This window comes from Amblyomma mixtum, chromosome 5, assembly GCF_055824585.1.
Source record: "Amblyomma mixtum isolate Tamu chromosome 5, ASM5582458v1, whole genome shotgun sequence".
In the NCBI taxonomy this organism is placed as follows: Eukaryota; Metazoa; Arthropoda; class Arachnida; order Ixodida; family Ixodidae; genus Amblyomma; species Amblyomma mixtum.
The window spans coordinates 43959484-43981963 of NC_143016.1; the positions used below are offsets into that span (position 1 = coordinate 43959484).

Genomic DNA, 22480 nt, shown 5'->3' on the forward strand with positions numbered 1-22480 from the left:
AGTTTGAGGCTATTTTCTTCCTTGTTACGAAAGTGGTCTATGATTACAGAAACTCCAACCATTCTTGCATTGTCACTGGCGTTATTTCCTACGCAATTTCGGTTGCCAGGAATGGCATCTGATCTTTTCTGGTTTTATCCCTTCAGTGAGCCACTCGTTTGGGTATGGCCTGATGGACGCAGATGCGATGGTAGCTTTGGCCAAAAGGTGGACCACCGTGCCACAGCAGAAAACTTGCATGGTCCGAGCCCAGCCCATGGACAAGTGAGTTCGACTTCTTGAGGAAACTGAGCAGTGCATGTCTTCTTTCCCTTTGTTCTGTTCTACTTGCAGAGTCATATCTCCCAAGAGTCACGTAGAGCTAAAACTGAATGTGAACTGCGAAAACGTCCGCTTTCTGGAGCATGTTCAAGCGAAGGTCACATTGTCTGCGACACGGAGGGGTGACCTTCACATTTACCTCACCTCACCTGCAGGAACAAGGTAATGAAATGATGCAGCGACGAGACTACTTGTGCTTCAAAGAATGTCACCAACTCAAAGGACCTAGTTCAACACTGCACAAAGCTTTATGAGAAAACTTTGGGTGGTCACCCGTATGTTGTGACAGATGGTAATTATATGGTATCCCAGTCTGAATCAAACTCATGACATCTAGCATACCTGCATCTAGCCTTGTAGTACTGTAAGAAAGGAGAAGAGATAAAAATGGTATGCAGGTACAGCATGTGCCCAAGTTCATGGCTACCTCATGGAGAGTAACACAAATTGGTTACAACATAAAGTCACCTGTGTAGGACTAGGTGCAGTGTGTGCAGGCAGACTTTGCTGCTTGGCACTTGCTTTCTGGTGCCACTGCTTTAGCTTTTGTATCAGCAAAAAAATAGTGAGTGCAAGTCACCTTGTTTGGCTGCTTCACTTCTCTTCTGCCCTGTGTTTGTTTGCCTGTGCTTAGACTCTGGCTTCTGTCGTTGCAGGTCGACCCTCTTAGCCCAGAGGCCTCTTGACAATTCCCGGTCAGGCTTCCAAGCCTGGCCTTTCATGAGTGTCCATACGTGGGGCGAGAGCCCCAATGGGCGCTGGAAGCTCGAAGTGCACAACGATGGACGCTACTTTGGTTGGTGGCTCTGGCTATTCTTGTTGGGCAGTGCAGTTCTATGGGGGAGAAAAATAGATAGCGGGGCTTTGGTGTTCTGCGTGGTGTGGCTTATACTTTGCCCACGGTAGCTCACACTCTGCTGGCCTTTGAGAAAAAGTGAATTATTCATTTAAAGTCAGCTGGATTTTTCATGTATCTGTAACAGCTCGTCAGCTCAGTAAGGTGCCCATGCTGGTGACCCATGGACATCTTTCTGAACCATGAATGACTTGGAAGCTATACCGTATATACTCGCGTAATTAACCCACTTTTTTCCCGAAAAATTGACTTCGAGTTGGGGGGGGGGTTCATTATGCGGGAAAAATTTTTTTCTGAAAATTTTCGGGCGATTAAATATCATATCACAACATGGATAAAAAATGCAATCGCAGCCTTACCTCATAGAAAAACCACGGATGCGATGAGAACAAAAAATTTATTTCACACACTGCTTGACTCGGTCTCGCATTTTCACTCAGCCTCGCTCTCAGAGTCGAGGCTTTCGCTTGCGTCGCTCGCAACTTCGTCGTCGTCATTGTCCCACAACGCGTCATCTTCTGTGCCATCCAAGCAGTTTTAGATTCCAGTTTTCTTGAAGCTGCGGACGATCACCTCAGGGGTAATTAAATTCCACGCTTCCAAAATCCATCGGCAAAGCATGTCGATGGTTGGCCTTCATATCTTACCAGTCGATGTCAGGTCGTGGTTGCCCGCTGCCATCCACTCAGCGTACAGCCGCCGCACGTTGTCGTTAAATGATTTGTTGACAGAGACGTCAAGTGGCTGCAGCACTGAGGTTAGGCCACCCGGAATTACGGCGATGTCTGTTCACAGCTCGCTCATTCGGTGCCAGATGTCTTTGTCTAAATGGCCACGAAAACTATCTAAGACAAAAAGCGACGGCAGAAGAAGGGCCCCTGGTTGCCATCCCCAGACTGTCTTGAGCCAGTCGACCATCAATTGTGCCGACATCCACCCTTTCTCTTGGGCACGAATATGAATCCAAGCCGGAAAGGTGCCTTTAAGAAGAGTTTTCCTCTTAAATATAACGAATGGCGGCAGTTTCCTGCCATCCGCCGTTACAACGAGCATTACGGCACACCGCTGTTTCTCGGCGCCTGTTGTCCTCACTTGCACGCTTCTTGCACCTTTCAGGTCCCCAGTGCTGTTCCGTGGCATATCAAAGTTTATCGCCGTTTGGTCGGCATTCCCAATCTGAGAAAGCAGGAACTTCTTCTCCTCCCGGATACGTATCACAATGCGATGAAACTCGCGCACTTTGTCCTCATAGTCCGCCGGCAGCCACTGACACAGCGTCATGCGCCTTCTCAGCCATAGCCCATTCCGACGCATAAAACGAGTTGTCCAACCACTGCTGGCTTTAAATTCGAGAATAGGAATGCCGTGACTCCTTGCAGTGGCCCGCGCGTGGTTCTGAATGAGCTCATGAGATACAGCACATCCTTCGTTGCGCAGCCTCTTCACGTAGTTCAGCACTTCTTCCTCCACGTGAGGGAACTTGCCTTGTTTGGACCCTCGAAATGCGCGCCGATCTTTTCCGGCAGCCCTCAGTTCGTCTTCTTGTTTACGCCAGTAGTGCACACGCACCGGGTCAACATTGAAGAGTCGCCCGGCCACGCGGTTGCCGTACTCCAAGGCATGCTCCATGACTTTTATCTTGAAACTCTCTGTGTAGCTCGCGTAACGACCCATCACCACAATGCACAAGTCAGAGCGCACAGACCACTCACACGCAGCTCCAGCAATATGGCGAGTGGCTGACATCCAAATGCGTTGTCTTTACTTCGTTTTGCTGCCGCTGCTCACAAACGGCGCTATGAGCAAGGTTTTGTGTTGCATTTGACAGATGGTGCTAACAACCAAATCCTCGCAAAAGCGCGCGGTCGCCAAGTTTCGTTTCCGCGTCACCTGCGCTCATGTCTCCGGCGTTTCTCTCACATTAGACAATAATAATCATGGGGTTATGGGAAAGGAAAGATGCGGCAATTGCCGCTCTCACTAAGAGGTCACCCGAGCTGCTCTGTGAGCGAAGAGTAGAAGAGCCGTAGTGAAGGGCTCTAGAATACTTAGCTACCTCGCCGGTGTATCTCGCATTAAAAGAAGCTGGCTGCATCACGTCGCGATCTGTTGACTTTGTTATCGTCAGCAGTGCCGGCCAATCGTGCCGAGATAACGCGAACATGCTCCAATATGGCCCTGAAGATCGGCACGCTGCTTTTATGCGAGAAAAAAAAAAACTCATTTTTTCGTGGCGAAAAGTATGGGGGGGGGGTCATTATGCGAGTGGGTTCATTACGCGAGTATATACGGTAGTGCGTGGATCACTTCATGTTCAAAATTCGCATTTGGCAACAGAATATGGCTATGGAAGATGCTAGCTAGTGCATGGCTGGTAATGAGACTACAAATGAGGACATGCTTAAACAGAGATTTGATTGGAAGAAAATTATTTTATTGAAGTAACTAAGGAGGGCTCTTGAGCTATAAGGGAATTTTGATGGGAAATTACATGGGCTCTACAGGTGAAATGTTACGTTTCAAGAAAAATTGAAAGTAAATCACAGACAGAATTGCATGGACCATGCTTTGGCTTTCCAGCTGCTCCCTTGCCTTGCGTGATGAAAATAGGCTTCCTGCTTTTATGCACAAATGCACAAGAGGTATTTACTTGCATAAGTATCAAACATTAATTAATTTTCACTCCGTAATGCATCACAAGAGTTTGAGCACTGATGTATGGTCCGTATTATTCTGTTCACAACTTTCATGACGTGTTGGGTGCAGTGATTAAGCTGAAAGGGCGGGGTGCTTTGTATGTCTTTTTTTTCTTTTGTAGCTTCACTGTTGCAAGCATTGAGTAGCTGCAGTGTGCTAGGTTACCCAGTAGCCCTTTTCTCTATAAGATCCAAGTCTTGCTTTCCTCCCAAGAGGTTTGGGAATCTCCGTTGTGCTGGCGGTACTGAATGAGGTGTAATAGAAGTTGTGGTGCCCAGTGAGTTCGCCTGGGCTAATTCAACTATTTCTTTTGAAGCGAAAAGCTTCACTAGGCTCGTCAACACCGTGCTTCGCGTGAGCCACAGTACAGTGACTTCACGCGGCGCGCAAGTGGCCGCTGCTGCCGCAGCCGTCGTCGCCGCCGCGCGCTGACTCCGTCGTCTGAGCGCTCCTCCTCGCTATCGTTTTACCGTTCGCCGCTGCCGCGCGGTCGCCGCCACCGTCCCAAGAGGAGAAGGTTCTTTCGCAAGGCGTTGCGAGAACACGTGAGCGGCGGCGGCCATAGAAGAGGCGGCCATTCTCGCCACCGTTTGACCTTTCGCCGCAGCCGTGCGCAGTGCACATTTGAAAGGAGGGGTATATAAGGCGCGCTTGCCCATAGACCAGGCGCAGACACTCGCCATGGGAGGAGAAGAAGCAACAGTCAGACGGCGCAGAAACATCGATCCAGAAGTGGTAGCTAGGGAGTTGGCTGAAACGCAGCGAGAGCTTTTTGCTTCGAGATATCCAGGCTTAACCTTAGCTAAGCGACAGCCAATTTTTTTGTGCACTTATAGTCAGCTACCATATCTGGAGTGCCTGAATGTGGTGAGCTCCACACTTGAGAGGGCACCTCTTTATCCATGCAGCTTCTCCCCTAATTCTAAATCTGCGTCTTTTGATCACGCTGACCTGATGCTGCTGCTCAGTTTCTAGAGCCATGCATTTCAGTACATGTGGAGCATAGGAATTACCAAATAACTACTTGAGGGAACACCAGAACTGGAGCGCGCCACCAGCATCATTGTACTGCCACATCTGTATAAGTTGCCACTTGCTGCAGCTCTCAACCTGGCATGTAGCAATTGGCAGCTGTGGTTGCCAGTACGTAGTGTCTGAAGTGGCAGATTTTCCCAGTCATTTTTTTTTCGCTTGAAGAAAACAAGCCTACCTCACCCTAGCACATGTTTAAAATGCTGATAGACATTCAGTATCCCTCGGCTTCTAACATGGGGCTGCTGCACCCCTAAGCATTGCTGGTGAAGGGATCGCTGCCCTGCAAATACATGCTACTTGTTTTTATTCTTTGCCGTTACTTTTATTCAGGAAAAGCGACTCTGAAGGAATGGTCGCTAATCCTTTATGGCACAACCGAGGACCCTGACGTGTGGTCGGCGGGAGTGGGCGTGCACCCGCAACCAGAAAAGGAGGAGAGCCAGAAAGAGACCACTCCTGCTGCCCCCCCTCAGACGACCAGAAAGACCACGACCAAGATTCCAACGACCGCTCGGCCGCCACCGCCACCACTGGTGCCGCCCACAGCCAAGGCATTCCCTGTGTACCGGCCCATGAAGCCTCCACCTTCATTGGGCCGGCCGCCCAGCGACCACGAGTCCCTCGACAACTTCATTCATTCCGACTCGCGCCGACCAGGTGAGCCAATCACATATGTCCGACAGATAGTGCACGTCCTCCAAAATGCCTTTGGTCCGTTCCGGCCACCACAGCCCACCTACTACATACAGATTGCTTGAGGCCTTGCCTGGATGCAGCAGAGGGAAAATGGAATCTTGTTGCTGCTCCTGTTTTGTATGCAGCTATCTTTTTTTTTATGTTGCATTTTGATAGCGTCATTTGGCTGCTTTAGGTGGCGAGGTCATCACCAGGACCTTGCAATATGTGCAGTGGGAAGGGGCTGCTCTTGCAGCTGATGGCAACAAATATTATGCACACTTAAATCAGAAGGAAAGCAGCTGCACTATGCTTGGATTATGCTAGCTTTAGTGACATAAGTAAAAGCCACCACAAGGATGCTGCGTGAGCTTTTGTGCATATTGCCATGATAACCAGTGTATGAAACAAAAAGAAATTTGCTTCAAAACAATGAATTATGTGTATTGTTTAAAAAAAAATGACTAATTGAATTACTCATCTAACAGCTCACGCATCAGGGGTGGCAGATTAAAGGCCTACTTGACCGAAATTTTTCACACCGTAAGAAGGTTTTTTTTTTCATAGTACACCCGCCGGATTATGTTACCCGCAAAATATTATGCTCCAGTTTCAAGCAGTTGAGGTGTCAACACCACACAAAAGTCAGAGCTTTCAATACTGAAGCTGGAACGATGGGCGCCAGTACTGCTTGCCAGAAGCGACGCATGTTTGAGACGGGAGTCTGGACAGGTTCGGAGCGTCTGCTTGATGCGGCTAATGCAAAGCGCTGGTACCGGTAGCTCGTGCAGCACTTTGCTCAATAAATACTGGCTATATATGGAAAAACATGTATTAAACCACGTAATATGCATCTTAAATGGGATGAAATGCCTCAGAAAAAGTTTTAAACTTGTTTTATTTGCGGTGGTAGACTAGAAAACTCCTCGCGCAGCCTCATCGAAGATGATCGCGCCGCGATGCTAGTGAGCGTTGTTTGCCTGGCAGTATATTCGATTACAGCTTGTGCAATGTTTGGACATCACGAAGGAAGGAGGCGTATCCAAATGGAGGCCAAGTAGAATAAGTGCTTGTATTATCAAGTCGGCATTTTTGAGCGGGCACGCGTGCCAACAGCACACGCGCGCTGTGCTGTGCATGCAATATGGTTATTGTCCTGATAAAAAAAAAAAAAATGGCCTGCGTTCTCCTTTCCCCTCCCATTTTTCTCCCCCGTGGGAAAGTATTCCTGCCCGTGCATAGGAATTTGGAGCAGGTGCAGTGAATGCGAGGTAAATAAATATGAACAGCTGGTTGCCAAAAGAAAGGGAGCTCTAGGGACTTAAGCGCAGTGCAAAGAATATACCAGAAGCAAAATTTGTGTTAGAGAATAAATATATATTTTTCTCTTCGAGGACTGGGGCACCAGTGCAGTGCCGGTGGTGAGCTGGTTCATCTTCGCGCACCTCGGCCAGGCAAGCTACTGCGTGTTAAAAATACATAAATGAACAAAGGCTTATGCTCTGCGTTCATTACTTTATTTGCCTAAAACCACTTAAAGCCCACATGCTGCAGGGATGGAAAAGTTTTCCTAATCTTCAGCCACACAGCTGGTCAGAACGACGTGGTTTCCAGACCCCATTCGACCAGCCCACCACACAAATTGCCGGTAGGCAGTGTATCTTTATTGATTGTGTAATAATGCAGAACATATAATCAAAATTATGGATTGTCTTCCTTTGAAAATATTAAACTTATGCATTCAGGTCTCTGAGGTCGTGGAAATGTGCCGGATGGTAATGCTGAAGCTTCCTGTATTCACTCTCAAGAATGAACGGCGTGAGGCCATAAGTAAGAAATTCGGCATTGGCCTTCCAGGTATCTCAGTCCAGCCTGCAATTCTTCGCAGCAGCAAATACACTCGGTGCTTGACGGCATTATTGCACTTCGGGTAGAGCTGCATCTGCAGTAAACACATGCATGTTGATTCCTTTTCAGACCCCGTCTTAGACCTCTGCCTTGTGTAAACAACGTGACTTCAAAGGGGCGTTGCTTAGTGAGCAAAGCCGTCCACTTTAGCTTCTGAACCAGCTAAGCTAGCTTGTGACCAGCGCTCTCCCGTCATCTTTTGTTCTCTGATTTGGGATGTTTCACAGCCTTGCTTCTGCCAATTATAGCCCCCCCTCGGTACGTGGCATGCTTTGCCGATCAGGCCAGAAACACGTATGTGCTCGGATGATGTAGACCGGGAGAGGTCTGTTGACAAAGTCCTGCCCACAAAAGGGGTTAGTGCGAGGGAGAAATCTCAGTCGCCCATCACTGTTATCTTTTTTGCAAAAGAAGGGGGAATTCACATTAAAACTTGAACTTTAGACTGTTGGCACCAGCTTTCGAGATCGGGTGTAAGAGATCGGGTGTAAAGGGCGGAAGCCGAAAGGGTACGTTGGTGCTTTCCGCACTCCTCGCATCCTCGCATTCCTTTCCGCAGCCACGCACTGCATCGACATGATGCCAGCAGTTAATTTTTCTCAGAGAGCATCGAGCTTCGCGGCGAAAACAGCCAGAAACATGCCAGAAAAAGCCTACAAGGGGCGCTCACTGAAACCTGTGAGCCGCGAATGCCGGTGTCTTAATCGTGTGTCATTTCCGGTCCGGCTTGTTTGTTGTCCAATACACCGCTAGGGGACTGCGTCTGCTGCAGAGGTTTTTGAACGCTTCTGACTAAAATCCTAGATGCTTCACAGCCCTAATATCAAAAATAAATATTGTTCATAACATGTACACCATATCGAGAGCAAAATTAGCCGAAGTGAACTTTCGGTCAAGTAGGCCTTTAACAGTACTTGGCAGAATTGCTAGCTCTTGCGACTGTCTTGTTAGCTTAATTCCATCCTCAGTCTGTACCTACTTGAAGAGATCATTAAGTAGCCATGAGCGTACCTGACTTTCGCACTGAAAAAGCCACTTAAATTGCAACAGGGATGCATCTACAGCATACTTGAGGAGGGCTTAGTCGAAAATGCGATTTCACTGGCAAATATTCTCGGTTCTCATGCTTTTTCTTTCTGTAGCTTTCGGTTTTACTGTAAGAAGTGAATTTGTTGAGATGAAACACAGCAAGCTTGCTGTTTGTACACGGCTTCAAGAACATGTTGTTTATTGTTGGCTCTAACTGTCTTCTGAGCAACAGTTCATAGTAGAGTGACCGTTAATTTTTGTTGTTAAAACGCTGATCGCAATTGCATTGTTGCTTTTTTTTAATTTAGCCTTGCAGCTAGATTTCAGGTAGGCTGAGGCCTTACACCTACTGTGATTGCCAAGTACTACTTAAGCTTTTTATGTGAGCAGCGACTACCTTATATGTCGAATAGACTGTTATTCGATGTGCAGTGGTTTTTTGTGGACATGTATTGTTGCCAGGCGGAGTCATTGTCCGGCCCCCATTGTGTATGCTTTGCTTTTAGATAGGCCTCTAATCTCTAGGTTTTCTTTGGTGCGTGCCACCCTCTTTGGATTTCTTATGCATTCACTGATGTGTAGTGGTTTTTGTGAAGCCCTTGTTTGTCGAGCCCACTGCTCATTTATCTTTAGCTTGGCATGTTTATCATTTCTTGCATGCTTGCTGTTTGCTTTGAATGTTGTGAACAATGCATGTAGTCCTGGTTGTGTGAAGGCCTTGTTTGCTGACTTTGTTCCCGTTCTGTAGATTTTCTGGTGTTCACATGTTTTTGGTCTCATTCTCATGCTGTGTCATGGGTGGGTGTTTGTTTGTGCATTCAGGCAAAACACATCGAACGTAAGCATTTGTTCAATGTGCATGCCCCATCGTGTGTCTGGATCAATACAACATTACCCAAGGTGCATGCCAGAAATGCCCTGTACGTACTGACACTTCTTTCTTCTCCCAACATTGTGGCTTTTGTTTACTAACACCCTGTCATGCACTTGCTGTGTACACCAAGAAGATGGACGCGTGGACTTGTCCACTGCATTGTACGGTCTGCTTATTGTTGAGCTGCCAAATGGTGTCTTTTATTTGCTGGTTAAGCACCACCGGCATGTGGAAGTGCAAGTTGCAGAGCACCAGAACGCAGCTGTTTTTGCAGGGCATCCTGCTTAAAAAGATGAAGGTATGCGTTCATGTAGATGCACCACTTTCCAATTAAGGGGCCGACATATATGGTAGATTGCACTGGTTTGCAGATAAAAAGCCATGCTGCTGATTCTTGAATGCATACTGAGCCTTTTAGGGCAACCGTGATGCCGTTGTTTTAACTTTTCCAGATGTGAGAATAGTCCGTAATACGGGAACATTCCAATTGTTGGCTGCTTTTCGTAGTGCTTATAATAGGCTGAAGTTTTCATGTTCAAACGTTGTTTGCTATCGTATGATCCGTGTGTTCAGAACAATGTGTCAGTGGGAACAGTCCCCACTCACTCATTTCTTTAGACATGTGCGCCGTCCATTCCTTTCAGTATCGTAGAGCAATCAATTCACAGCCGTGTTTTCAACAAGTGTTCAGGAGCCTCAGCTCAGATACATCAGTACAGTTTTTTTTTGCAAATTAAATACACTGCGTGGATTGTTTATCTATGCTGTGGGCATGAATGTTCGCATTTAGATGTTGCCTAGCATCTGCCAGCTTCTAAGGCACAGCGTCCTGCCACCATTGCACTGTCTCGAAGTCTGCCACGCAGTAGGCTGTAGTGCTAGATGCAAAGCCGAAAGTTGGGCAAGTTGGACAACGTTCATGATTTAACAGAAGCGCAAAAGGAACATGAGGGACAGAAAGAAAACGATGTCCCTCGTGTTCCTTTTGCGCTTTTGTTACATCATGAGTGCTAGATGCTTGTGGTGCATGCACGTTTTTTGACTGCCATCCATGGAGTGGTCAGCTTACCCTTGGTGCGTTTCAACCTAGCACACTTTTGTTGAAGAAGAACTCTTGGTTTGTGTGTGTGTAGGGTCAGATATTTTGTCTACAAGTGGAGGTGGTAAGCGCACGTCCCAGCTGTTGCAGTTGCCGCGCAGCTGACTGCCAGCATTTAGCATGTGGCTCGATAAAAGCAATCAGTGGAGCTCCCTGCATGTGGCAAGGCAGTGGTGACGTGCTCAGGGGCCCGTTGTCTTTCAGTGGAGAGTCTGCCACCAGGACTGTCGGTGCACGGGACTCGGGAGAACCCGGCCCGTGGCACCGGCGCGTCCAACAGCAAGCCCGTCGAAGGAAGTGGCACGGCAGCTCGCGGCTGTGGCGGGCCCTGCCTAGGTTTGTGGCCGTCCCTCTTGGTCCTGCTCGTGGCCTTATAACGGTGGCGGGCTCTGTCGCTCACTGTCCCCTCCCCCCACTAACCACTCAGCGGATGAACTGTCAACGGCGGGCCTCAGCATGTGTGTTGTGTGCCCTTCGCTCTCCTGCCAAGGAAAGTCACTTGTCTTCTTAGACACTGGGCTGTTTGGTCACAAGTCGCTTCGTGTACATACCACATAAATAATGCCTTAAGGCAACATAGACGTAGCTCTTGCTTGCTGAGAAACTGCCACTCCGGCACTTACCAGGCATTGATGGTGCCTGGCCATCTGTGGATTGTATACAGTCTGAATGAGAGGCTTCTCAGCAGGTGCTGAAAGACTGCACACAACCGCCAGCACTCTGAACAGCAATGCGGCATGAGCGATCAAAGTTCCTGGCCCTGTGTCCAGTGCTCACTTGGCCCATTTAAAAAAAAAATCTGACTGCATGCTGACAGAAATATTTTTGTAACTATGTAACACTATGGGAGTTACATAATTTGAATGGTAAAATAAGAGGCTGATGAGATTCTTGAATGCAGACACAGTGTTTGGCCAGAGTGTTCAGCCTGGGGCATGTTGCCCCATCATTGAAAGTCTGTTCAGCATGATGGCAGCTGTGCGCAATCTGGCTGATCTGCTGCAGTCGGTTTTTGTGTGGTCACCATGGCTGCATCTTGGTGGAGGCAGAGGTCAGCTCCGACAGTCTTGGCTAAGTGCATTGCTCTTGAATTTCACGAAAGACGATGCTGTTGCAAGCTGCAGTTAAGGTGCTGCATACAGTTCCCAACTTGTAGCTTTTCACTCTTGAAATTAAAGTCAGGCAACAGCAGAGATTAAATGGGTCAGGGGCATGGGTAATGTCATTTGGCCTCCTGAGTTCTATTCTTGCTGGTACTGCCTGAAAGCATCCAAGTAATGCACCTATTTTTATGCGTCCGGCATTAGTAATTGGCAATGCACTCAGGCTCTGTTTGGAGACTTGGTCAAAGACGCTTAGTGCAGAAAGTCTTAGAACTTGCTACTGCCCTTCATGTTGATACAACTGCCTTCCCTGAAAATGACCGCAGCAGATGGGTACACTTGCAACTAGTGTTACATCGAGCTCGTTCTTCCTTGCATGGGTCAAGGGCTGAGTGCTGTTCAGTCCTAGGCACACACGTCACTAGCATTGGCCATCATAGCAGCATTGCGTGTAGTAGTGACCGATGGGAGTCATTTTCATTGTCAAAGTCAAGTTTTTGTATAGTTTCTGTGTGCCAAGTTAGCAGTGCACGTGTGTGTGTCTGTCTGTTGTCAGTATGTATTATGTGCCAAGAAAACATTACCTTAGTAACTGTAAGAGGCGACTGTTACGTTGGCAAAACTGGTGGAATGAAAAATGGAAAGGGCTTTTCATGGACCACCAGTATCCAAGTCATGCCAGCCACCACTGCTGCCGCCAGTTTGTGGACAAGACGTTACGACCTTCTTTCTTTTTACATTTTGCTCGTGGTGCCACCTGGTGTAATGACCTCTTCTTACAAGAGCTGGGATCGAATGACAGTGCAAGTTGCGTGGCATTTGCTTACTTGCTGTAGGGAGGTGGGTGTTAGTTTAATTTGCTTTTCATTGTGGTGCCATGCACGTAACTAGCTTGGCATTTTTTTATTAGCTGATTGCTCGGTTCTCAGGTACACGGCACTGTTGTAGTCCTGCCATTGTACTAAATGCAGGTTACACAATGAGGGACACGAAAGCAGCGCACAGACCCCATGGCATGAGCATTTCACTGAAAAAGAAAAAAAGATTTGTGCTAACAACTGCCTTCAATGCCCTCTTTTGTGGGCTGCTGTTGTGCGCAGCATACCATGGTGTGCACCTCAGGTGTTCAACATCCAGCGATGAAATCTTTGCTGCCAGTCTCTTTGCGCGACTCTTCTGCGCTTGGACATGCTGTCAATGTTGTCGTTGTCATTGCGGTTACTCGTTGCCAGGCTCATGCTAGACTTCGTGCATTCCCGTTGTTTTCTCTGAGTAGCGGAGGACAGCTTCAGGAGGCAGGCAGAGCATGTGCTTGAAGTACTGTTATGCCTTGCACCTTTCTCTGGTCACCTCACATTTCAATATGTCTCGTGCTTTGCACTGTACCAACTTGCTTTGTAGACATTGGAGCACTTTCAAGCAAGTTAATCTCTCTTTTCTTGTGTGATGGGTACCTTTGATGCCTGCTATAAGCGAGCACTTTCTAACTGTTGAGGAATGCCTGACATTACACTGTAGCAGTTAGCAGCGGCTGCCATCGTACGTTGTGGTGTGGAAGTTCGGCAACGAATGCCAAACGTACTGCATACACCTGCTACATCTTGACTTACACCAGTGGCAAGCGAAACATGAAACCGGTTTCAAGATACTCTTGGAGTTTGTTACCTCCTCGCCTTTGCTTGACATTTTTGTCAACACATGAAAATTGTTCCCGGCAGCATTTACATGCATCTTAGAAAGATAGTTAAGGCATTCAGTTATGCAAGCCTATTAAAAGAGTTGCTATGCATCTATTCACAGCACTAGACAGCCGTTCTGATTAATATTTTGACCCTCAAAATAGATTTCTGCAAATACGATCGTAATAATTACTGCACATATATGCATCCACTCATGTCTTAGTGAAGTGGCTGGCCCAAGGAAGAGCACAAATTTTCAGCCTTGTCTGGCTGTTTTAAATGAAATGACAAAATTATATTTTTAAATTTTTGCCAAATTGAAGTGCACAAGGCACTGACAACTTGCTACATTGTGCAAGGTTGAGACACAAAAATGTTGGAGCAAATTTCAACCATTAGTAATAATCTCAGTTGGAATACCAGTCTTGATTCTCAGTGGACCTCAAATGGTGCTGAAAATTGGTCCCAGTTTCCGGTTGTCAAGTCTATGCATGCATCATTCTCATTTACGTACGCCATTGTATAATGAATGCCTTTGTGATGTCTTGGTAGCTTTCTAGACACTTGTATGTATGTAGTATATATCATATTTGTATGTAATTTGTTCTGCATGTTTGATTGCTGTACATAGTATACGTAGTATATTTCACACTGTCATCAGGGACGGCGAACTGTGAAAATCCTGCTGCTAAGGCGACCATGTTCGAGTGTGTTTGTTCAAACCAGAAAAACTAGTTGACTCTTGATCACTAACATAGTGTTAAGGGGTGGACAAAACATGCTAGCTACTTTACTTTCTGGCATGAGGAAGAACCTGGGCCTATTTCACGTAAACTGTTACGAATTCGTTGACTGCGGTCAAAACGTGTTGCTTAGATGGCAAAGCACATCTGCTGAGCATTATCACGAAAGCAACTAGAGATCACGGTAAAGATGCCGCCGTGCATTCTTAGACGTGTTGTACTTAAATCTAACATTTTTGGTCCCATCTGTCTGCGCACTCATTCAGTTGACCAGTTAATGCACACAACCTGAGTGGCCAATCAAATCTGCGTATTTTTCAATGAGACTTGTTAATTTATGGTATACAGGTGATATCTTCCAATATACCTGCGACTATAATTAATTTCAGTCTTTGTATTCACATATGCTTACTAATGTACAGCACTGTCGCTTCTTGCCTATGAGCCCTTAGCGCACAACCTTTTCAGTGAGGAAGTAGCATAAATAGGGACTCATTATTTGTTGGGGTCTATAGTCATTCAAAAAATGATCAGTGCATTTTGAAAGCACATTTCTGCGCAACTAGTGTCGCCAGCAGGCATCAAAGAAAACCTAGACTGTTGCTCACATTTGTTTGCTTCTTGTGCCCCTGTATAACTTGCTTTCTTTTTGAGGCTACTGAATTCCACGCAAGTCTGCATCTTGTTTTTTAGAGACCTTTTGAATGTTCCGCCCTTTCTAAATTCACTGTGTGTGTTTTTTTGCAAGTCGTGTTTGGGTGACCACCATGCGGATGAAAGTCCGGTGTTCATGTTGAACATTGGAAACTTTCGTCTGCCCACATTTTTGATGACCAGATATGCCAGATTGCTGTTTTGTTGCTTCTTTTGTTGAGATGCAGGTGTTAAGGGAACTGCATTTAAGAATAATTACAAAGTAAGGACAGCCTTAGTCACACAGATTCAGATATTCATGTTGTACATTTCTTTCTGTATAAACACATGCACATCCTACTAGAAAGATGCATTTGTACATACAGAACAGATACCCTCGGAACAGTACTGCCTGGTGGTCGTGTGAAAAGAGTAACGAATTGATGGTTTCACCGGGGGATTCGTATTCTGCCATAGAAACGCCTCGGGCAGACAAGTCTGGTGTTCAGTGGAGTGTAGCCTCATGTGGAAATGGTGGCGTGTGTGTGTGTGCGTGCGTGTGTGTTACTTAGGTGTCACACTCGGGCCAATGCAAGCAGCACACAAAAGATGTAACTGTTTGCAGCAGAACCATCCGGTAATTTGAAACGATGCCCTGGCTTCAATTTGAGACCGCTGTAACAAGGCATTTTAATTTGTTGGGCTTGGAAGATTTTATTGGACGTGTTTTTAATGCAAACCTATTGATTGTAGGCCTACATGAAAAAGAAAGAGGAGGGCATAATAAACTACTTTTACGAATGATACCAAACGTTCTGGATCATGTTCCTTCCACTACTTTTTCTTCTTTTTTTTCCCCCAAGTACTGGTGTATGTTTTTCCCAAAGGGTGCTACAAAAACATCCTTCTGTGGTTGTTATTTTCCCTGCTCAAATCCTTGCGCTGATTTCTGACAAATTAATTTCGGAATCCTCTTTTATAGCTCATTACTGCTACTCACGGAACTGGCTAACACTTCACCTAGTCAAATCCAGAGCCTCTGAACAGCCTTTGTACTCTCACAGTCTCCTTCCCTGAATGGCATTTTAACCACTTGAACATTTCCGGTCCATGTATGTGCCTGTCAAACTGGTGCTGCGAGGAGAAGCAAAATGGGAATGATGTGTTAAATCTGCTCAGGTTCATGACAAGGAAGATACAGGGCATCAGCAAGTCGAGAAAGATGGATTGGAAAGGAAACGGTCCACAATTTTTGACTAATGAAAAGGAAGCATAGAGCCATACAGATGTTGCCTAATGATGTCTATCACACTTTGCCTTTGAGAAATATTGGGCAGTTCCATGAGTTCTGGAATGCAGAAAGTGCTGCAGGGGCCACTGAGCAGGGTAGGACCTGTACTTTAATGTAGCCACTCCACTTGTAACGACTTTGGCAAAGACAGTTGCACTTCCAGTGCTTAGCTGTGGTTATTGCTGCCATATTTCTGACGTTAGGTGTTTCTCACAGTCATATGTATGCATTATGCATGTTATTAAAACGAGTAAAATGGCCTGGCATAGTTCGTGATTGGATGTCTTGAAGCATTAGTAGCTCTCAAGGAGGTTCAGGATGAAGAGGAGGTGACAAACACTGGTGCTAATCTTCAGCTAGCATTTACTGAGCAGCTGGATATATACATGTTCCTTGCAAGCCATTAGGAACTCAAAAGAGAGAATACTGGCACTGGCAAAATGCTGTGTAGTCACAGTGTGTTCTTGACTTGGTTGCATTTAAGTTATTCTTTTTGGGTTCTGCTGGTCATGCCACAAACGCATGTGGGTTGTTGAGAGCAAAAGTAGTTTATACCATGTGCCATTGCATCGCTCTTAACCAGTCCAGCTGGTTTATGGAACAACTGTTCCGTTAACCAGTTGGACTTTGTGATGATTTTCACCAGAAATATATAAACAAAAACTGACATGCGTCTAGATAAACAGTCACATACTTGTGCATCTCGACAACAGGTGTTGCTGGGAAACGAGGTAGCACTGACACCACTTATGCTCCCAAGATTACCTAGGTGTTCAGTAGACACTACTCGAAAGTAAGCACTTGTGCGAGTCACCTCCCATTCATCCCGTGCACTGTTAATTCTTCAAGGTGTTGTAGAAGTGGCGGCTAAAAAGCGTTTGTACGGTCTGTCCTCTTTTGGCTCAGTGCACACAGCACCACACTAATGTTTCTTTCTGAGAGCAACGCTCAGTATGAAAAATGCTCGAGCGACCACTACTGCACTGGGATGCCCCAATGTAACCCACATATCCCCAGGTAGGTGGTCCACTTCATCAAGTTCCACAGTGTCACTCTGTCTTCTCTCAAGCAACGCCGCTTTGGTTTTCCTGGGTTTTAATGCTCCACTAACACCTCGGTTTCGGTGGCTGCCCACAGTGCAGTGGCATGCTTCTGGCTTGGATGCATGAGCGTCAGAAGGCATGGATCGAATGAGAAGCTTGCCTCTTTTGTTTCATTTTGTGCAGAACTCGGAGGTGGTGTGCCTCGGTTTTTTTCTTCGCTTTAATTTGTTGGCAAGTGCACAAGGCTCCTGCAGCAGTTTATGTGCTGTGCTGAGAGCACATGTGGCACTGTTCAACACCCGCCGTTTCTTTTATGCCCAACGAGCTGTTCACTAATTATTGTCTTTCACCTTGCTTTTTGAAGGAGAATAGGTGTGTACGTGGATCTCCTCTTTGTATCCGCCTACAACCGCTAAATAATTCATAATTGAATTTATTCTGCCATGCTGTTTACGTTTCAATAGCCACACTATGGTGTTGATGTTAAAGGTGAGTATAGCTCATATGAGGCATGAAGAAACTGCAATATAATCGCTGCTTTGTCATTTTAATCCACTACAATGCTAAAGCTATCCTGCTTGAGGAGCTGGAATGTCAACAAATGAGGAAACAGTGATTATATTGCAGTTTTTTTATGCCTTACGTGACCTGTACTAGCCTTTGACACCACAGCCATCGTTCAGGTGCTAAAACTGAAACAGTATGAGAGAAGAAATTCAATTATAACTTATTCAGTGGTCACAGGCGAATACCACATGGTAATCCACATATTGTAAGCCATAAGCATCATTACAAAGAAGAAAATGTGCAACCAAAATATGGTGTCTATACTCCTTTAAATGCTTGTTTCAGGCAGATACCGAAGACAGATCGGGTTATATCTGCGTGCTCTGTGTTTTCACTTAGTTGCCTCGTTATCAACGCAAGGCATGCTGTAAGGCCCAACAATCACGGCGGCGATATATTTTATTTTATTTTATTTCTTGTACACCTCAAATGCCCCTGAATAGGGGTATTACATGAGGGGAAAGAATACAAAAAATGAATCTTAAATGCATGACATGGGGTTTAAAACAGAACATTTTCAATGGCTTTTTTAAAATGGACGGGGCTGGTGTGGAGTCATCTGGTCATTATGTCTTTATTCAAATGCAGTGCACCACTGCTGCACAGAACATCCAAGGCTGCTACAGCCTTTTTTTGCCACGGTCATCAACACGACACATGGCCACTTTCTCATGTGGCGAGTTACCTCTTCATGGATACACTCATGCCACAAACTGTTGTCGGTGCCTTCAGTGGTGTCTTAAAATAGGAAATATTAAACTGTCCTCTCTCTCTATTTGTTACATTCAGTTCTTCAGCACATTCAGCAACATGTTGTACTTTAACTTTTGTTTTGCTCGTGATACTGTGCTTCTTGCATTGCTTGTTGGCCGACTCATTTCTTTTGTTAAGCAGATACCTTGTTGTTGTGAGTACTGCAACATTTGTTGCTTGCCCTTTTCTTTTTATGAGTGGTTTTGTATGTTTTTGCATGCAATGCAGTTACCCTGTTCTGTCTGTTGCATCTATCTACACCTCTGCATTAACCTGAAAGCAATGTGCTTGTGTGATGAGCTTTGGGTACCTAACGGTGATTTGGCTGCTGTGTGCAAAAAAAAAAAAAAAAAACATTTTCCTTTTGGTGTACATTTTGATCCACTTGCATGTGGGGATGCAACACTAAGTTGTTATTCTCCTGATAAGCTGTTTTTCACAATTTTGTATGCATACTGCTTTCAGAAATGTCATACATTTTCTTAGCAAGAAATGAGCAGATATAGCCATCTTGTGTCAAATGCGTTGTTCATAATGCAGTGACTAAATGCAGTAACCGCACTAAATTAGTGCAATGTCTATGAACACTATTTGGAATACTTGCTTGCATGTTGCAAATAATAAAACTTGAGCTACTGCTAGGTTGACACTAACCCTCAAATACACTGAAATACACAGCTCCACATGATTAGCAGTTTACTAAAGTGTTTGTTGTCCTTGGTGTAATTTTAAATTAGCTTCCAAGTTGGGTTTTAAAATGTGGTCTGTTCTTTCAGTGCAAGGAAAAATTCATCCTGAATTAGTTTATATGTAGTTACTCTTCGGACGGCTGCAGTTCATCAGAAGGCTCAAGCAAGCACTGTGTACCTTAGGTTTAACATCCTTGGTGGCAGTTACTAGATGTCCCTTGCAATGGATGCTGATTCCTTTTGTAGGCATACAGTAAATGACAGCTTCAACAGCATAGTGTTGTTGAGCTTGTTGTTATGCTTCCAACTGTATAGCAAGCCCAACAGCTCAGTTCTATCAAAAGGAAAGCTGTCGTGAAGTTGTTATCTGTATGCAAGTAAAGCCTTCTTCGTTATCACCATGAAGGAATGGCACTGCTTGAGCTCTCTAACACAGTCTTTTGCGGACTGTCCATCACCTTGCAGAGTGCCCGTATCCGCAGTATGCCACCTGGTCGGGGTGTGTCGACAAGTGCCCAGACAGCACTTATCCCTCGCCACCATCCTCGCTGTCTCTACCCAGCACATCTGAGCGAACATGCGAGCGCTGCCACTACTCATGTCGAGCGTGCCGGGGCCCAAGTGACGATCACTGTGTGCGGTGTTTTGGGGACGCCGACCTGGTCGACGGTGGCTACTGCCAGTCCAAGGTCCTGCTGGCCAGGCTCAACACTGCGGCTGTCTGGTACAAGGCGATGACTGTCGCCCTGATGACCTTGTGCATTGTCATCGTCTCCGTGGGTGGCCTCGTGCTGGTGACGCAAACCAACTGCTTGGCCATGTGCTGTGGTGGTGGTCGGGCAGGGAGCCGAGACGCCACAGGCGGCCGCAGTGCGCGCTACTCGGGCCTACCAGTGCACACCAGCACTTTCCCAGAGGACGGCGTGATTCAGGCACCGGTCACGCCATACCATTCCAAGGACGGCAGCACACCTAAGAAGCCTAATGTCAAGCCCTACAGAGATGACGACATTTAGGGTGGCACGAACAAGAAGCTGCTAGGTTCTGCTCACCGAGTGAAGAGTGGCTGGCTGAACGTCTACTCGTAGCTCCGTATAAGCAGCGCCTTCAGTATTAGTACTTGATAGGTACATTCTGCTGCTTTAAACACTATCCAGGTGTGGCTAATTTTCCCCCCATACAACTGGCCACTCACTACAGTGCCTGTCTGTGCATCAGGACTGTGAGCTGGCAGCACAGGTTTCCCTAGGACTTGCACCAAAACTGGCTGGCCGCGTGGTGTGCTTTCCTGTTTGCCAAAGTGCTTTCATGGTGTGGATGGCACCAGCAGAGCTGCAGGAGGGTTCCCAGGGGCCGTCGTGCTGACACACAGTGAACAACTGAAAAAAAAAAAAAAAATGCAGACATTTTCCTGCTGCAAAAGGACACTATGATGCTGAGAGTGCAACATATGAGCATCGCTCTGTGATCTCCTGTGAACGCATGGTGTCTGCTGTAGTTTGTTGCAAAAGTGTCTTGTTTTGGATGGCGTAGTGAATGTACCCGTATTCCTCAGCCAAGGGGCCCAGTAAGGCCACGAGATCTTTGATTGTGAGAGATTCGAAGGTTCAGAAGCACCGTTTGTTGTCTGGCTCTTCGTGCAAAATTTCTGATAGAGTAAGTGAACTAGCCTGCTGCATTTTTTTAACTTATAACATGCAGTACATGATTGCATGCTCGTAGCTATCAGTTTGAAAGTTGGAAAAAAAAAAACAGCTATAGGAACAAACACATTTACACTTAGCTTGTTGAACATGGTTCCTGTGTTTTGTTGAACTGCTTGGTTTACCTAGGTTGCAGAATTGTGTAAAGCATTTACATTTGTACTTCGTTTTTCAAGGACCAAGGTTTTTTCTCTTTACATGAACAACAATGCAGTGAATCAACATTTTATTTCTTTTAGGTTTACTCTAAAAACACATGTAGTCTGCATTTTATGTTGTCTTTCTATCTACTTCTGTTTTCTGTTGTATCTACACCTTTGTTTACAGCTGCTTTCTAGTCTGTTGAGCCGTAGGATTCATTGCAACCTTTTAATGTTAAAATCAATCAATACATTCAAATACATAGCTCACATTGTTGAAAACACGTATTGTTGTTACTTCTTTTGTGAGCATCGTAAGTTACACAACAGGCATGTTTTCTGCAAGAAAAAGAACTTCCGAATCAAATAGTTTGTCGCTCTTCTTCATAATAGTGATGCAAATGCTCATGCTATTTAAATTGAGGAATTTAATTCCTCCTAAGTTGAGCCATACAGTAATAAAAGTACATTTTGCCAGGGCTGACACATTTTATGCCTGATAAAATGCATCAGGACAGGCTTACCGTGACACTGTAATGGTTGACACCTTACACCTTGATTTGAGTAAGCAGTTCACACTAGCCGTCCAATCACGCACTTCAGAACCGTGAAGCGTGATGTTTCTGATGAACTCTGAGCTAAACTTGGAAGCTACCACACCTCCATATAATGGTTTATATGTTGTGTAAGAAGGGTGTTAATGCCAAGTATGGTTTGCCAAAGAAACGGCCCCAAGTTTTGCACTTCAACGAAGACTCGTAGACCCTCTTGATCAGTGACACAAAATCTCTCTTTAATGGCATCTTAGCTACACACCACTTTCATGTGCTTTCATTGCCGCAATGCTAAGTCATCTAAGAGAGGGAGAAAAACTTCATTATTAGGAATTTGGGGCATGCCCGTGGTTCCCCACACGACCCCACTGCACTCAAGTGTATATTCCCAAGAACCCTATCTCTGGCCGGTGGCGATGGTCTGCACGGCTAGGTCCTCCGAGCACAGCAGAGTCTCCCAGTCCTCCCAGGTCTTGAGGTTCTCTGGGCCCAGCTAGGGAGGGTCCACCGGGCAGAGGGGGTACAGCCTCAAGCCAGCTCTGCCTAGCTAAGCAACACTCTGGCGCACACTACAGACGCACACTCTCCCCTTACCCTAGCCCACTGTCATCCCCACCCTCTGCCCAGAACACTCCGCCTCTTGCCACATCTGAGACATTCTCCAACAACTGGTGCTGGCACAGCCAACTGTAGGTGTCCGTACACCAAAACATGCCTTCTGGAACATGTTGGCACACACTGAACGTAGGGGTCGTTGACGAAGATTTAACTAGGCACACTAAAGTATTCATTTTAAGTGAGCAGTTATGCTCTAAACAGTAATGCACAACCAATGCAATTCTCTCTGTTCGTTTCTGGATGGGCACCCTTTGGACACCCCCTTATCATTTACTTCTTGTGGTGTGGTGCTGTAACTGCTAGCGTGGCTGGAGAATGCTGTAAGAGGCCTCTAGTTTACCGTGATTCTGCCAACAATTTTTTAGTCTTCTGCAGAATTTTGTGTTAGGAGCCAAATTCTCATTTTTTTATACAGTTGTTAAGGGCTCAATAGAAAGTACAGAGCAATGGGAAAATGGCTAAGTTACCTT

General features: G+C 45.9%; 1 protein-coding gene across 2 annotated transcripts in view; it reads left to right on the plus strand.

Annotated features, from left to right (window-relative positions):
• Positions 1 to 21317, plus strand: part of LOC149341937 (proprotein convertase subtilisin/kexin type 4-like) — a 223629-nt gene extending 202312 nt beyond the window's left edge. Inside the window, exons 10-15 of one of the 2 annotated variants that reach the window (XM_089544222.1) lie at positions 147 to 264; positions 334 to 483; positions 978 to 1117; positions 5240 to 5566; positions 10699 to 10830; positions 19461 to 21317. In XM_089544222.1, coding sequence (XP_089400348.1) covers positions 147 to 264; positions 334 to 483; positions 978 to 1117; positions 5240 to 5566; positions 10699 to 10830; positions 19461 to 20011 — 1418 coding nt within the window. In that variant the 3' untranslated portion in view covers positions 20012 to 21317. The remainder of the gene's footprint in view (positions 1 to 146; positions 265 to 333; positions 484 to 977; positions 1118 to 5239; positions 5567 to 10698; positions 10831 to 19460) is intronic. The other variant, XM_089544223.1, reaches the window with a different exon arrangement.
• Positions 21318 to 22480: the final 1163 nt, after the last annotated feature.